At 53.4% G+C, this 16,050-nt stretch overlaps 1 protein-coding gene across 1 annotated transcript in view; it reads left to right on the forward strand.

Moving 5' to 3' along the window:
- Positions 1–16,050, forward strand: part of SIPA1L3 (signal induced proliferation associated 1 like 3) — a 235,551-nt gene that overhangs the window by 208,697 nt on the left and 10,804 nt on the right. Inside the window, exons 16-18 of the mRNA XM_082862975.1 lie at positions 2,578–2,799; positions 14,119–14,284; positions 15,156–15,396. Of these exons, the coding sequence (XP_082719101.1) occupies positions 2,578–2,799; positions 14,119–14,284; positions 15,156–15,396 (629 nt within the window). The remainder of the gene's footprint in view (positions 1–2,577; positions 2,800–14,118; positions 14,285–15,155; positions 15,397–16,050) is intronic.

A 16,050-nucleotide genomic window follows, 5' to 3' on the forward strand; every position in this document is an offset into this window, starting at 1 on the left:
GATGTTACATGCTCCATGGCTCCCTGGACATCCCCCCACCAATGTGCAACCTTGGACCTGTTAGTAGATGTTGCTGAATTATAGAAAGTATATATAAGTCCGTCAGAGCTTGCTTTTTTAAATCCAGTCTGACAATCTGCCTTAGAATTGGGGTGTTTCAGCATTCACGTTTAATGAAGTTACTGATAATGATTGGATTTATATTTGCCGTTTTCCTCTTTGTTTTCTGTATGTTTACTGTTTTTCTTGCTCCTCTTTTCTTCCTTTACTGCTGCCTTTTGTGTTAAATAAATGCATTTTAATGCACCATTTGGATTCCTCTTGATTTTTTGGACTATTTTTTTTTAGTTGTTATAGTACGTGCCTTTTCAGTGTAATTCAGATTAATACTAACTTAATTCCAATAAAGTATGGAGACTTTTTTCCAATATAGCCCCATTCCATTTCCCCTCCTTTGTGCTATTTTTGTCATCTATATTATTACATCCATACGTGTTATTAACCCAACAGTATAGTGTTGTTATTATTGCCTTATACAGTCTTATGTTTAAGGAAGTTAAAGAAGAAATAAGGAAACATAAGTCTATAGAGTTTTTTATTCTAATCCACAAATTTACCATCTTGGATCCTTCATTTCTCCGAATGGATTCAGGTCGCCATCTGCAGTCATTTCCTTTCGGCCCAAGGACTTATTTTATTATTTATTAGGCAGATGTGCTAGCAATGCATTCTCTGAGTCTCTGTTTATCTGGGGACATCTTTACTTTGCCTTCATTTGTGAAGGATACTTTGGCTGGACATAAAAGCCTTGGTTGACAGTTTTTTCTCTCAGCACTTTGAAAATATCATTCCATTCCATTGTTTCAAATGACAAGTCGGCACTTAATTGTACTGTGCTCCTCTGTATGTGATGAATCCTTTTCTCTTGGTGCTTTCAGGGGTTTTGTCTTAATGTTTGACCTGTTTTTCTGGATGATGTCTTAATATTGATCCTGGTGGGGATTTGTTGAGTTTCTTAGATGTGTAGATGAATGTTTTTTTGTCCAGTTTGAGGAGTTTTCAGCCATTATTTTTTCAAACCTTTCTTCTGCCCCTTTCTCTCTTCTCCTTCTGAAACTCTCAGTGAGCAGGTTTCGATATGCTTGATGCAGCCCCAGAGGTTCCACTGTGGCAGAACCTGCCTGTTCACTGAGCTGGGCAGAGCCCCCAGGCCACAGTGTCAGATTCCCTCTGTTCTTACCTGAAGTTCCGTTTTTCAAGCATAAGCGATACTTGGATTCTTGCATGCCCTTGGTCAGTTTCCAGAGTGCTGAAATGATTGTTTTTGTCGATTTTGTGCTTTGGGGGAAAGAATTTGCCAATCTCCTCATTCTGCCATAGTCAGAATCCCACCCCTTCAATATTGCTAAATTGACCTTCAATAAGGATTTATTGACTTGCACTCCAAGGACGTTAATTTTCCCATTAAAGACCTCTTACTTGAAGTGGAATTGGAATTTTATTTAAAAGTTTTAAAAGCTGATTCGCCTCAGTGGGATCAGCAGTTGGGTCCCCACGAGTCAGGTCCTAGTTAACAGCGTGAGGTTCATTGTAGCATCAGCTTCACAGGAATCCAGCATTTGGGATATCGAGCTGTGGTTTTAGATTAGATCAGCTGGAGTGGTGTCCGTCGTGTAGTAGTGCGCAAAAAATATTTGAATGAAGAGGTGTGGCAAGGTATAAGTTAAAAAAAAAAAGAAACACATAAGTTACAGAGCAAGTTACTAGCACAATCCCAGTTATATATAAAAACAATTCTCCCACCCCTCAAAAAAAAGCTCCTGTTTTCTGATTATATGCACTTTGTTTTTTTGTTTTTGGCTGCAACACGCAGCTCGTGGGATCTTAGTTCCCCGACCAGGGATCTAACCCAGGAACCCCAGCAGTGAAAGTGCTGTGTCCTAACCATTTGACCACCGGGGAATTCCCAACACGTGTGTTTTTGTTTTTGCGGTACGCGGGCCTCTCACTGTTGTGGCCTCTCCCGTTGTGGAGCACAGGCTCCGGACGCACAAGCTCAGCGGCCATGGCTCACGGGCCCAGCCGCTCCGCGGCATGTGGGATCTTCCCGGACTGGGGCACAGAACCCGTGTCCCCTGCATCGGCAGGCGGACTCTCAACCACTGCGCCACCAGGGAAGCCCCACGTGTGTTTTTAATCATAAGAAAGGGTTAAGAAGGAAATAGAGCAAGCCGTAAACCACGGTCACATCCAGAGACAAGCAGGTGGGACCCCCACCTTCAGCTGTGTAGGTTGTGCCTAGGAGACAGGGAATCTCTGGGGCGGGGTGGGAGCATCCACCCACAGATTCACATAGAGGTACCAACTGTGCTAGAAGGGCATCCCTGGGGTGGGATCGGGACTATGAAGGCAGTTTTCTCCACGTAGACATCTATGTATTGGAATTTTCCACAGCAGTAAAGTACTTGTATCTCTCCTGGGTGAATGAAGTTTTGTTTCCCAAGAGGAAATTTAAACAGATCGGTTTTTCAAAAAGTGGGATGGAATTGGCTTATTTCTCTCATTTTCACATTGCAGCGACATGAGCTCGAGGGCCGGCTACCCCACTCAGGTTCACAAGACAGCCAGCGCAGAGACCCCGCGGCCCTCACAGCTGGCCCAGCCCAGCGCCTTCCAGCTCTCCGCCTCCGTCCCCAAGTCCTTCTTCTCCAAGCAGCCCGTGCGCAACAAGCATCCAACGGGGTGGAAGAGAACAGACGAGCCCCCGCCGCGGCCGCTCCCCTTCACTGACCCAAAGAAGTAAGTGCCTGGACGCCCGGTGAGACCCTGCCGGAGCTGAGCTTGGGCGTCTCGGGGTGGGGAGGAGGGTGACACCTCGCTCCCTCATTCATCAGGACGCTGTGCCGGTCTACACACTGGGAATACAGCTGTGAACAGGCGGACAGGGATCCCTGTCAGCTCGGGGAGCTGACAATGCCTGTTGGGGAGGCGGACAGCAAATAGGGTAACTAAGAAAAGCATGCAGCAGGTCAGATGGTGGCTAGCACTAGCACTGTGTGGCATGTAAATGAAGGCTGTTCCAGGCAGAGGGAACAGCAGCTGCACAGACCCTGAGGCAGGAGCATGCTTGGTCTGCTGGAGGAGGGCCAGCGTGGCTGGGATCATGTGAGGTCAGAGAGGCGATGGACACAGACTGGGAGGGTCTTGTGGGCCCCACATAAGAGCCTGGGCGTCTGCTGTGAGTGAGGGGGAGCCGCGGGAGGATCTGGAACAGAGGAGGGACATGACCTAAATTGGGTGTCCACAGGGTCCCTGTGGCTGCGTGCGGAGCACGGCCTGCGTGGGGCAGGGAGACCAGCGAGGCGCTGCTGTGATGGTCCAGGCAGGAGACGAGAGGCCTGGAGCAGGATGGAGGCCAGGGAGGGTCAAGGGGGCGGTTTCAGGAAAGATTCTCTGACGTGGGAGCAGGCAGGCTTTGCTGGCAGATTGGCTGTGGTGTGAGAGAAAACGAGGTTGAACATGATCCCAGGTCTCGCAGCCTGAAGGATGGATGGACTCTCCTCAGGCTGAGACGGGGACTGAGTGGGGAGGAGGCTCAGGGGAGCTCAGAGCTCAGTCCTGGACAGGTTAAGTTTGCAACTAGAAGACGTGGAGGAGGCAGTCGGGTAAGGAGTCTGGAGCTCGGGGGAGAGGTCAGGCTGGAGAGAGAAATCTGGGCGTCGTCAGCATAAAGGCACGAGGCTGGAGAGGAAGGGAGGTGTAGGTCTCAGCCTGAGACCCCTCAGTGTTCATACGAGGAGGAGCCCGGGGTGACGACTGTGAGCCGTCAGCGGGACGAGCCCGGGAACTGAGCGTCGGTTGAGCCTCACAGAGGTGACTGCAGGGTGCGGGAGAGAAGGCAGGGCAGCACAGGAGGCAGCTGGTTTGCGGCATTTTGCTATGAAGCGAGAGAGAGAGCAGAGGAGTCATCAGTGAAGACAGGGGTTTTGTGTTTCCAAGTTAGAACGTGATGATACCGAACATTTATCGAGTACTCACTGTGTGCCAGTCTCGGTTCCGAGCTCTCGTCCGTGAATTTATTCACCGAATCCTCCTCAACAACAGCTCCGGGAGGTGGACCTGTTATTCGTCCAGTTTTACTGATGAGGCACCTGAGGCCCAGAGGCTCAGAGCTGGGAAGGGACGGAGCTTGGATCAGAGCCTAGGAAGCTCGGGCCAAGGCTCCTCTTCAGTTGGGTTGGGGGGGGGTCTGCCCTCCCCCATCCTGTTCTCGGTGATGTCCTCTTTCATGACCTGGTTGGGGCCATTCAGATGTGTGCTGGCACAGAGCTCCTAAGGAGAGAGGTGTCAGGAGACAGAAACGGGATCCCTGGAGATGTGGGCAGGGAAGCAAGCTGAGAATCCAGTTCACGCACCTCACTAACAGCTGGGGGCACCCGGAAAACTAGATTTGGATCCTTCGCTCCCCTGATTAAAACCTCCAGTGGCTTGCCCCACTCCCAGGATTAATGATGAAGGCTCACATTTACAGAGCACATATATCGTACCAGGCACTAGGGCACCGTGTGCTTTGCCTAAAATGCCACCTGGACCCTGCATGACCCGCCCCGTCACCCCTCTGCCCTCATCCCCTCCCACTCTCGCCTGCACTCACTCCACTCCAGCCACCTGGCCTCTTCCCACTCCTCAGACTTGCCAAGTACAGGCTGACCTCAGGGCCATTGCACTGGCTCTCTCTGGTCCCTGGAATGCTCTTCCCCACATCTTGTGGCTGTCTCGGGGAGGGGAGGGGTTTGGTCCAATGCCACCTCCTCAGACGGGCCTTCCCAGCCTTCTGTAGCCCCTGCCGTCATTCTATCACTGGTCTCTGTTCCACTACTCATTTCTCCCACTGGAAAACAGGTGACTCTGTCTTGACTTGTAGCCACCTGGCACTGTGTGGGTGCTCCGTCAGTGAATGGAAGGTATAAGCCTCGTATCTCACTTCATTCTCACTGTAACCCCAAAAATACAGTAAGGCTCCCACTTTTCAGGGTGGCCGGAGGGTCAGGCCCTGTTGACCCCACTGTGCTCCTCCATGAGGGCAGCTCCCCTGGCCTTCCCTGGCGTGTGTGCTGTTCCTCCTGCCCGGGTCCCCCCCCAGCCCCACCTGGCTCACTCCTGCCCATCTGTAGTTTGCTAGGGCTGCCATAAAAAAGTACCACAGGGCTTCTCTGGTGGCGCAGTGGTTGAGAGTCCACCTGCCAATGCAGGGGACACGGGTTCGTGCCCCGGTCCGGGAAGATCCCACATGCCGCGGAGCGGCTGGGCCCGTGAGCCATGGCCGCTGAGCCTGCGCGTCCGGAGCCTGTGCTCCACAACGGGAGAGGCCACAACAGTGAGAGGCCCGCGTACCGCAAAAAAAAAAAAAAAAAAAAAAGTACCGCAGACCAAGTGGCTCAACAGCAGAAATGTATTTTCCCAGAGTTCTGGAGGCTGGAAGTCGGAGTCAGGGTGTCAGCAGGGTTGGTTCCCTCTGCGGGCTGCGAGGAAGGCTCTGTTCCACGCCTCTCTCCCAGCTTCTGGTTGGCTTGCTGGCAATCTGGGGGATTTCTAGGCGTGTAGGTGCGTCGCCCCAATCCCTGCCTTCGTGTTCGCGTGGCCTTCTCCCCGTGTGCGTGTCTCTGTGTTCACATCTCCTCTTTTTATAAGGACACCAGTCGTTAGATTAGGGTCGATCCTAATTGCCTCATTTCGCCTTGATGACCTCTGTAAAGACCCTATTGCCAAATCAGGTCACCTTCTGAGACACTAGGGGTTAGGACTTCAACATCTCTTTTGCCTGGGGGACCCGTAACACCACCCCTCAGGTCTCAACACAGACACGCCGTCCTCGGAGAAGCTCTCCCATCCCCCACACCAGGCTTATCCCTCCCACTGACCCCACGCTTCTTCCCTTCCTCAGTCTCTGTCCCAGGACACATCAGGCAGTCGTTTCCTAGAGACTTGCTCCCTCCCTGTCAGCCCACCGGACTGAGGGTTCTGGGAGAGCAGAGACACCCGAGCCCCATCCAGGGCCCAGCACATACACAGTAGGCACTCAGAAAACATACCTGGATACATGACAGCTGTAAAGAAACAGCAGCCCCCCCTTTCCCAACATAAAATCCAAAGAAGGCTTTTTACGTATGTATGTGTGTTGCGTAAACATGTAAACTAAATATATAAAATACTGGGGGGACACAAAATAGGTTCATGGTTTCTTATGTTTATTAATTTAGTTACAGATACATTTTTAAAATCACATGCATAAAATCACATGTTAATTTAGAATTCATGCTTTTGTCCACACGCTCCCATTTCGGAAAGCTGTTTTATTCAAACTCTCCCTGAGCATTTTGGAGACAATATCTTTGTCATTTAAAGACACTTCTGAGTCACCTAACCTAGTTTTCCAGAAAACATTGTCTTTACTTCCAGCTAAATTATTTGAGGCTAAAAGGTTTTTTTTTTTTTTAATCTGTAATTCTGTTGCTGAAATTTTATCCCAAGGCAAAAGAACTCATTTGCATAACTTATTTACCTACATTTTCTGATACCTCCCCTGCCAAGTACTGTCATAAGCCCTGTACCTACTTTAACCCATTTAATCTTCACTACAGAACAATGAGGTATAGGTACTTTGTATCCCATTTTCCAGATAAGAAAAATCGAGGTACAGAACGGTGAAGTCACTTGCCCAAATTCACTCAGTTAGTTAAGGTCAACAACTGCAAATATTATGGTTGTTGGTTTGATAATCTGTCGCTACAGGTCACCACATATTATGAGATTGTCCCCAAAGGAGTAATTACCAAATCTGCCTCCTTTCTCATTGATTCTGGTCAGGGACCTAATGTATCCCCAGAGGAATGGAAAATGGCTGCGGCCGGCACGGGGGCGCTGCCTTTCAGCCAGGCTTCTGGCTAGGGCTGTACAACCTGGCCCCATTGATCCTCCCGGCGACTTCCAGAGGAAGAGGCCGAGGCACAGCCAGAAGTGCGTAGCCCAGGGCACCTAGCCGCAGGCGGCAGAACCAGGGTTCACGCCCAGAAAGACAACTACCAGAGCATCTCGTCCTAGGAGAGACTCAGGGAAGACTCGCTCGCATCCAAGGCAGTGACGTGCATTTTCTGAGGACTGACTTCTTGGATTTGGGCACGTGGTCTGTTAAACAAAAGACAGAACGAGCTGGTGAAGGACAGAGGGGACACTGAGGGGACCGAGAGCACCTGCCACGGAAGGTCCCTCACCTCGGCCCCTCTGCTGCAGGCCCTGGTCAACTCTGGGGGACGGGCCAGCAGCTCTCCCTCGGGAGATGGCTGGACAGCCCCGTTTTGACTGCTTTGTCCCAAGACACTGAAGTTACTGGACTGCCTTCTCCCAACCAGGGGAGGAGCAGAACAGCATGGGGGTTGGGGTGGGACTCGGCTGCCTACCCGCTCCTAGACCCCTCAGTTCCCCTCTCTTTAAAGTGGCCTGACGGTCCTCCCTACCTCCCAGTTGTGAGGATTTCCTGAGTTAATCCATGTGAGGACCCCAGCACCGAGGCTGAGCTGCACAGGGCTTAGCGGTGAGGGACGACTAGGCCGAGGGGTTGCCGGGCTGGAGCCTGCAGAGCAGGAGGCAGAACCACTGGCCCTGCGTCCTCAGCCGTCCTGGGCACCTTCTCCCCGCCAGGCTGGTCTCAGCCCAACTGAAAGGCTGGCGTGTTGCTGCCCTGCTGGCCCCCATCCCTGCTGGCAGGCCCAGTGAGGAGGGGGCAGGCCCTAGGGAACAGCCTGTTTGCTGCCTTAAGGTGGAGTGGTGGTTGGGAGGCCAACCCCCAGGTCACGCCTGAGGACCCAGGCCCTGAACGTCCTCATTCTTAAGAAGGGCAGCCCTAGGGCTTCCCTGATGACGCAGTGGTTAAGAATCCGCCTGCCAGTGCAGGGGACACGGGTTTGATCTCTGGTCCAGGAAGATCCCACATGCCGCAGAGCAGCTAAGCCCATGCGCCGCAACTACTGAGCCTGCGCTCTAGAGCCCGTGAGCCACAACTACTGAACCCGCGTGCCACAACTCCTGAAGCCTGCGTGCCTAGGGCCCGTGCTCTGCAACAAGAGAAGCCACCGCAATGAGAAACCCGCACACCGCGGCGAAGAGTAGCCCCCGCTGGCCACAACTAGAGAAAGCCCGTGCGCAGCAACGAAGACCCAACGCAGCCAAAAATAAATTAATTAATTAATTTTTTTAAAAAAGGCAGCCCTGCCTCATGTAGGGCCACTGAGGGGATGAGATGAAATAATGTGTGTGAAGGGCAGCCTGGGGCCTGAGAGAGGGTGAGCGCTCAGGAGGTGAGCTTTGCTGCTGCTGCAGTTACCACCCCTGCAGTCAAGAGCAGTCTCCCGAGTCAAGCCCACAATGCGACTCTGCTGTCGCCGTTTCAGAACGGTGCTCTCAGAGCATCAGCGCTCCCAGCAGTAGAGCGATGGAGGTGATGGAGGTGATGGCTGTGAGAAAGGAGAGTAGCCCCGTGGGACGCACCAGCCCCAGGGTGAGGCCCCACATCCCCCAGAGCCGCCGTCACCATGTTCCAGGCACACTGAGCACCGTGTTCGTCATGAGCAAACCTCGGGCGGCTCAGCGCATCAGGCCGATGTGGGTTCTGCATGTCCTCAACTCACTGTGCCTCAGTCCCCCGGCCTCAAAGGGGAAGACAGGAGTGCCTACCTCCCAGAGGTGGCGTGAGGATGCAGTGAGGCATAGGGAAGTGCCCGGTCAGCCTCGGCTGGGCTGACAGGCACTGGCATCTAGTGGTTGACACCTGGCTTTCGGGCTCCCTCCTTCCTTGAGTTTAGGGGCCCTGGGGCCAGCTCAGTGCAGCCACGGAAGGAGCAGCATCCCCGCCCCACGGCAGGGTTGTCCCCCACTCCCGCCGGCCTCTTCCAGCCATCCTTCCAGGAAAATCCACCTGCTGCCTGAGATGCAGACCTGGTGAGTGTCCTCACCAGCGAGGTTGGCAGAACCCCCAGCTCGGGCTGGCTGACAGTGGTGCTAATTAGCTTAATTAACCCGGCCCCAAGGGAGCCGCTCCAGTTGGAGGCCAGAGCTCCAAGTCAGCTGGGATCGGGCCCAGACAAGTCGGAGCCATTGGTCGCCTTCCACTCCTGGCCCTTCTGTCACGGGAGAAAGAAGTTGCTGTTGTCCGGGTCCTAACTGCAGAGCCTTCTTTGTAGTTTTTGTCTTCCTTTTTCTTTTCTAATGTGAGTGGTTTAATTCCACAATGTGGCAAATGCAAGTTCAGACAACGTGAGCAAATTAGAGGCTCTGTCCAGTGCTGTCAGTCAGAACCTTGAGAGAGGGTACCTCCTCCTGGATGTTTTTTTGTATTTGTGTTTTAGAAGGTAAGACATGCACAGGATAAAAACCAAACTAGTACAAAAGGGTTTGCAGTGAAAACCAAGTCTCTCTCCCTTCCCTGGCCCCCTGCCATCCAGCTCCCCTCCCCAGAAGCAACCATTGTTTCATTCATTCTGCATCCTTACAGAAATGTTCCGAACATGCCTGAGCACACGTGATGGAGTGTGCTTCCTTTAACGCCCCTTTTTATTTATCCATGTGGTCACCTCCTGTCTGTGCTCCAGCCTTTTTCACTTACTCTTAGCTCAGCGACAGTTCCGTATTAGTACATAGAAGTTGATCTCATTCTTTTTAGCAGTCAGAGAATAGTCCATTTTATCCTCAGAGGTCATTAGGTTTAAGCATTTATGGAGACCAGAGATCTTGAGAAGAAGGAAAATATCAGAGATGCACAAGCCCAGTTTGGTGTTTTGTTTTTTTTTTAACCTGGAATTAATGCCATTATAAATTACTGCTTAAAATTTTCAATTTAGAAAATACATTGGGGGACTTCGCCGGTGGTGCAGTGGTTAACAATCCACCTGCCAACGCAGGGGACACGGGTTTGATCCCTGGTCTAGGAAGATCCCACATGCCGCAGAGCAACTAAGCCCGTGCCCCACAGCTACTGAGCCTGTGCTCTAGAGCCCGCAAACCACAACTGCTGAGCCAACACGCCACAACTACTGAAGCCCACATGCCCTAGAGCCCACATGCTGCAACTACTGAAGCCTGCATGCTCTGGGGCCCACGCACCATAACAAAGAGTAGCCCCCACTCACCACAGCTAGAGAAAGCCTGCGTGCAGCAACGAAGACCCAACGTAGCCAAAAATAAATTTAAAAAAAGAAAATACATTGGAACATTCTTTCAGAAGAAAGCGAATAAGGGCAAAAATGATCAGTTTGACTCTCCAAACTGAATTTCATCATACTTTTTCTCTTTAGACATGTCCCAACAGCCCACTAACAGTGTCAGCCATGTGGAACTCGCAGTGGATAGATAGGTACGGAGTTGAGGGTCAGGGGAGAAGGTTCTAGCAGGATTTCTTCCAGTGAGCCAGCCTTCCGCTGTAGAATTAGGAGTCCTGGAGGTCCTGGGAGCTGGGAAGGCAATTTAGCAAATGAACCCAAACAGAGCAGGGAAGGAATAGTTATGTTCTTTTGGCTTGACTTTTTAAAGTATAGAGAGTAAAGTATCTCTATACTTTTTCCTGTTTTATAAAAGTCATTTAAGCTTGTTGGAAAAAGAAAGGAGAGAGTAAGGAAGGTTAGAAGGAAGGAAGAAGATGGGTAGGGAGGTTGGCTGGTTGGTTGGAAGGAAGGTTGGTTCCATGTGATACACATTTAACAACTAATCTGGAGTGCCTGCAATGTGGCAGGCCTTGTTCCCAACACTGGACATAGAATACAGAAGGCTCTGAGTCAGGTGGGAGGAGTAGAACCACAAACACAAGCACACAGAACAAATCATCATGAGATGGATACAGTGAAGAAGTAGCACAGGATTGCGTGTTGGAACTCACCTGGGCTGGGAGGGAGCTCCAGAAGGTCAAGTGGCCAGGGGAGGTGAGAAGGTGACAGTTGAGCCAAGCTGGATGGATGAGAAGCTGCCATTCACGGGGAATGCTGGGGAGGGCGCTCTAGGCAGACAGAGCAGCCAGTGCAAAGGCCCTGAGGCAGGAACATGCCTGGCATGTTTAAGGAACCTTGGGAAGCCTGTGTGGGAGGAGATGAGGGCTGAGACCGGGCAGGACAGATTGTTTCGGACCTCGTGGGCTGTGGTGAGGAACATTTTTAGAAAGTGAATCCCCACATATCCACCTTTGGAGCTGAGACTTTGGTAAACTTCAGTATACCAAGCTAAGCTGTGTGTGAGTTTTGTTTTCTAAAAATGATTTCGCACCATAAATACCACTTCTTTATTCCCATGACACATATCTGGGCGAACCTCTTCCCATGTCATGTGGACCAACTCCACTTCTCTTCAGCAGCAGTGATGCCACTGTCCCTCCCTGTGGGGCCTCGCCCTTCCCCTGCTGGCCAATTCTGTTTGCTCCAGAGACAGGACCCCGTGAAGTGTCCCCACACACCAGGCACACATGGGTCCCCATACACCTGGCACATGAAAGGACACACTCCCAGATGTAGAACTCCCAGGGTAGAGAAAGTGCACGTGTTAAAGTTTTCAGCAGGTCATTGTACACCCCTCGCAGAGGGGAGCCTCGGGGACAGCGCCGGTTTATTGCGGTGGATGAGCTGGAGGCCCGGCCTGCTCCCTCACCAGGTTGATGGGCTCAGGCACGCCCTGCGCTGAGTCACGTACTCCCCTTGTGCAGAGGATTCTGGGAAATGGCAAAATCAAAAGGGAAGAGGGAGGGGTGAATCCCCTTCCAGCTCCCAAGGGAGCAGCGTGTACTCTGGGGTATATACGTCTCTTTCTCTCTTTGTATCTCCATTTCTCTCTTTTGGATAGAATGCTTTTCCTTTGCCCAAAGAGCATACTTCCCTAATAATGACAGAGCCAGAATTACCCTAGACCTGGAATTCTCATTTGAGAAGGAATACGACCTAACAAGAAAAAACTTACTACCTTTTCTTCCTTCCTTTGTTAAAATCCCAAGGCTGGCAGCTGAGAAAATGAGAAAAAACGTAGACTTCAATCCCCTCAAGAGCCCAAGATATCTCATTTCTTCCTGGGTTCAAAGATTCTTTTTCTTTCTTGAGTTACAACATGATGACGTCTAGGTGCCAGGTCTAGTTTTTATATTATTATTGTCATAACACATGATTATAGCAAAATAAATTCAGACAGTTCAGAAGGGTGTTGGTATCAGATGAAAAGTAAAAATCTCATTTTTCCACCTCCTAATAAGACTCCTACTTCCCAGAGGTAATCGTTCATAATTTCTTCCAGAATTTTTTTTCAGCATATAAAAACCTATTATTAAACCAAATGTGATTGTATTCCACATACTGTACAGCTCTCATATGCCATCTCTATGGTACAAACGTGACCGCCAAGCGTGATCGTGACACCGTGGGCTCGGAGGCCTGGTGGCCTTGGCTGGCATCCTGGCTCCTCCATTCATAGGCTGTGTGACTTTGGACAGTTACTTTCTCTCTCTGTGCCTCAGTTTCCCACCTGTAAAATGGAGATGCTAGTAATGGCGGCTCCCAGGGAGGGCTGCTGTGCAGATTTCACAGGTTAGCACACGTGGAGCCCTCAGGCTGGCGGCTCATGCCTGGTGCTGTGCTCCTCTTAGCTGTCGTTATCTCTCTCCTGGGGAGTGGCAACACCTCAGGGGAGGGATCTGGTTTTCACTGGGGAAGTAAAACCTGATCCCAAAGGCTGGGCCGGAATCAGAAGGCAAGAGGAGATCTCAGGGGAGGTCCCAGGAGTGGAGGACGCAGAGCCCCCAGGAGCCAGCCTTGGCCAGGGGAGGGCCAGGGAGCCGGGGATGATGGCCTGCGGAGCCAGCGGAGGGGATGGGAGCAGCAGGAGAGGACTGTGTGCAGCCCGGGGTGCCGGGCAGCCTCGGGTAAACAGTTATAAGAGCAGCTCTCATTTCCCCATTGTCTGTCCTGTGAGGTGCTGGCCAAGCGCTTTGCAGCAAACCCCAAAATGCTGTGAGGTCAGCGTGTTTTCCAGATGAGCAAACCAAGGATCAGAGAGGTGGTGTGACTTGCCCAGGGTCCCACAGCGGGAACAGGTGCAGGTACCTCATGTCTAGATCCTCCCAGCCACCCCGTGACGTGTGAGCTGTCTTACCCCACGTGGTGGATGAGGAAACCAAAGTTAGGGAGATCTGGTGCCAGGCCCTGGAACACTCAGGCCAGGGGTCTGCTGCCTTTGGCCCTGCACTTGCCCAAAGGGACTGGTCCCTTTGGGGGATTCTCCCTCTGTGGGACTCCATCCCTCTTCTGTGGTTGGAACCCCTGGTCCAGGCCACCTCAGTCTCCCACCTGAACAACTGCCTCCCTTCCTCACTGTCTCCCTGCTTCCATGAGGGTCACTTTTCTGTCTGAGACCCTTCTAAAATGCACATCAGGACCTAGCACTCACCACATCAGAGGCTCCCTAGATGCAACCCCAAGTCCCCTCCGTGGCTCATGAGTTCCAGCACATCTGCCCCAGCGCCTCCCAGGCCTCACCTCCTCCCCCTCAGCAACTCATCCCCGCCGCTCTGCAAGCTCACCGAGCCTGTTCCCACCTCACAGCCCAACAATTGCTGTTCCCTCTGCCCTGTGTCCTCTTCCACATACCAGGTGGATTCCTGCCTTCCTCTCCAAGTTTCTGCTCCGATGTCATCCCCTCAGAAAAGCCAACCTCCATCCCCAGCGATCCCTACCCATTTACCCAGCTTTATTTCTCTTCAGAATACCTCTCTCTACCTCACATTATGGGGTCTCTGTCTTTGTTCATTTATTCGTTGTCAGTCTCTCTGACTGGAGTCCGCTTCACGTTCACCGCTGTATCCCCCCCTCCCCCCGCCAAGAACACACATGGCACAGGGTAGGTTCCCACGCAACATCTGTGGGATGAGCGAGTAGAGAGAATAAACCAAGTCTCTCCTCTGTCCCACTTTCACCAGATGTTGTGGAGAAGCTGCGGTCACTCGCCCAGCGGCGGCCAGCCTTCCCGTGTCAGGACAACCTTGAGAAGCAGCTTGAGCCTCCCGAGACCCCTCTGACCTTGACCATGACCCTCTCATTCCAGGCAGGTGGACAGCAACACCAAAAACGTCTTTGGGCAGCCGCGGTTGAGGGCCTCCCTCCGAGACCTCCGCTCTCCCCGGAAGAACTACAAGTCCACCATCGAGGACGACCTGAAGAAACTCATCATCATGGACAACCTGGCACCCGAGCAGGAGAGAGACGCCAGAGTACGTAGAGGCCGCCCCACCCCTGCCCCCCTACACACACACACAATCAGACAGGCTGGTGGGGGGAGGAGGACTGCCTCTGCCTGCCCACCGCCTGTGCCCGCGGCACCTGCCGGCCTGTTTGGGTGTGTGGCTCCGCAGCCAGGAGTCAGGACGTCGAGCTGGTCAGGGGCAGGATCACAGCGTGAGCCAGCCTGGCAGGCTTGCAGGGGATTTATCTCCGCCGTAGCTCACGCAACTGGACCGGGATGCTCTTACTGGCTCTCACGTCCTTCTCGTCCTTCTCGTGGAGCCCAGGCTGGAAGCAACCCCCACCCCCGGACCACAGGACTAGGAGGAGTGCAGGCGCGGGGCCCAGGGGGCATTTAGGCTCTTGTGACCCAGGGGTGGGCGGGCCAAAACGGCAGGCGTCCTCAGTCCCTTCACACACGCCCTGCTGCTTTTCCCTCTTGTCCCTGCCTCCCTCTTGTTGGCTGCGAGCTCTCCTGTGGGGACCTGGGTGGCGGCAGTCTCTCCGGGGTTCCCTCCCACCAGCCTGAGCTCTGGGGGAAGCCAGCACTCTGTCCCGCATGGTCCCCACCAATGACTGGCTCTCAAGCTCCAGCTCGGGTCACCCCTGCCTTCCCTGACCTCACCTGGAGCTGGAGGGTGGGGTCGGCGCTCCAGAATAAGGTGGGCTGCAGAGCGGGTAGGAGGGATCCCCAGGAGAAAATCGGAGTACGTTGACCAAAAAGGGAGCAGAAATGGTTGGTGGTTGGGTAAAGACCGCAGACGTCCAGGACGGGAAGAAGCCCCTGAGGACGGCGACCCTGGCTGGGCCTGGCCGTGACCGCGCCGGGCGTCCCGCCTCCCACCCCTGTCTTGGCAGCAGTCGCCACAGAAGAGCCTGCAGCGGACGCTGTCGGACGAGAGCCTGTGCAGCGGGCGTCGGGAGCCCAGCTTTGCCAACCCTGCCGGCCTGGAGCCGGGCCTGCCCAGCGACGTGCTCTTCACCAGCACCTGCGCCTTCCCCTCCAGCACGCTGCCCGCCCGCCGCCAGCACCAGCACGCCCACCCGCCCGGCGGCCCCAGCACCACCCCTGCCACCGGCAACGGCTTCCCGGAGAAGAAATGTGAGCCCGGGCACCCGGGAGCTGGTTGAGGGTGAGGGGGTGGGAGCAGGGGGCACGAGCACGCAGCTCGCCTAGAGATCAAAGGCTGGGGGTCATCAGTGTCACAGTCAGCTGACGGAGGGAACCGAAGTGCACGGGAGCTTCGGGGGCCCTGATGATGGAGCACCGGCTGTCACCCACAGAACAAGGGCTTGTTGGCCAAGCATCAGGGGTCTCCCGGGGGTCACCTAGGGATGGGGGCACCCAAGGACTGGGGTCATCTGAGACCAGAGAGAGGGTGTTAGTCTCTCTAGGTGTCTCCAGACTGGAGAGCTCATCCCTAGGGTCCTGACCCCTCTTCCAGCACCAAGCAGATCGCCTCGTGAATATTTATTTGCGTAAGTGACGTCCCCCAGGCCTGCCAGCTCTGGACGGGAAGGGGGTACAGGGGTGTGACCAGCATCAGCAAATAATTACTGAAGGGGGCGCTGTGCACACGGCCCCCGTCAAAAAGCTGTGCGCTGGCTGGGGTTGGCCGTACCTTCAGCCCAGCCTGTAATCCCTTATCCACAGCCCCAAAGGCTCTGAAACTGAAAGGCCAAGCAGAAGTTTGGGCCAGGCTCGCTGGGCAGCAGTGCTCGACCTGAACGGATGTGAGGCATTTATGGTCCTCCT

This window comes from Leucopleurus acutus (genome assembly GCF_964270905.1).
Source record: "Leucopleurus acutus genome assembly, chromosome: 20".
Classification (NCBI taxonomy): Eukaryota; Metazoa; Chordata; class Mammalia; order Artiodactyla; family Delphinidae; genus Leucopleurus; species Leucopleurus acutus.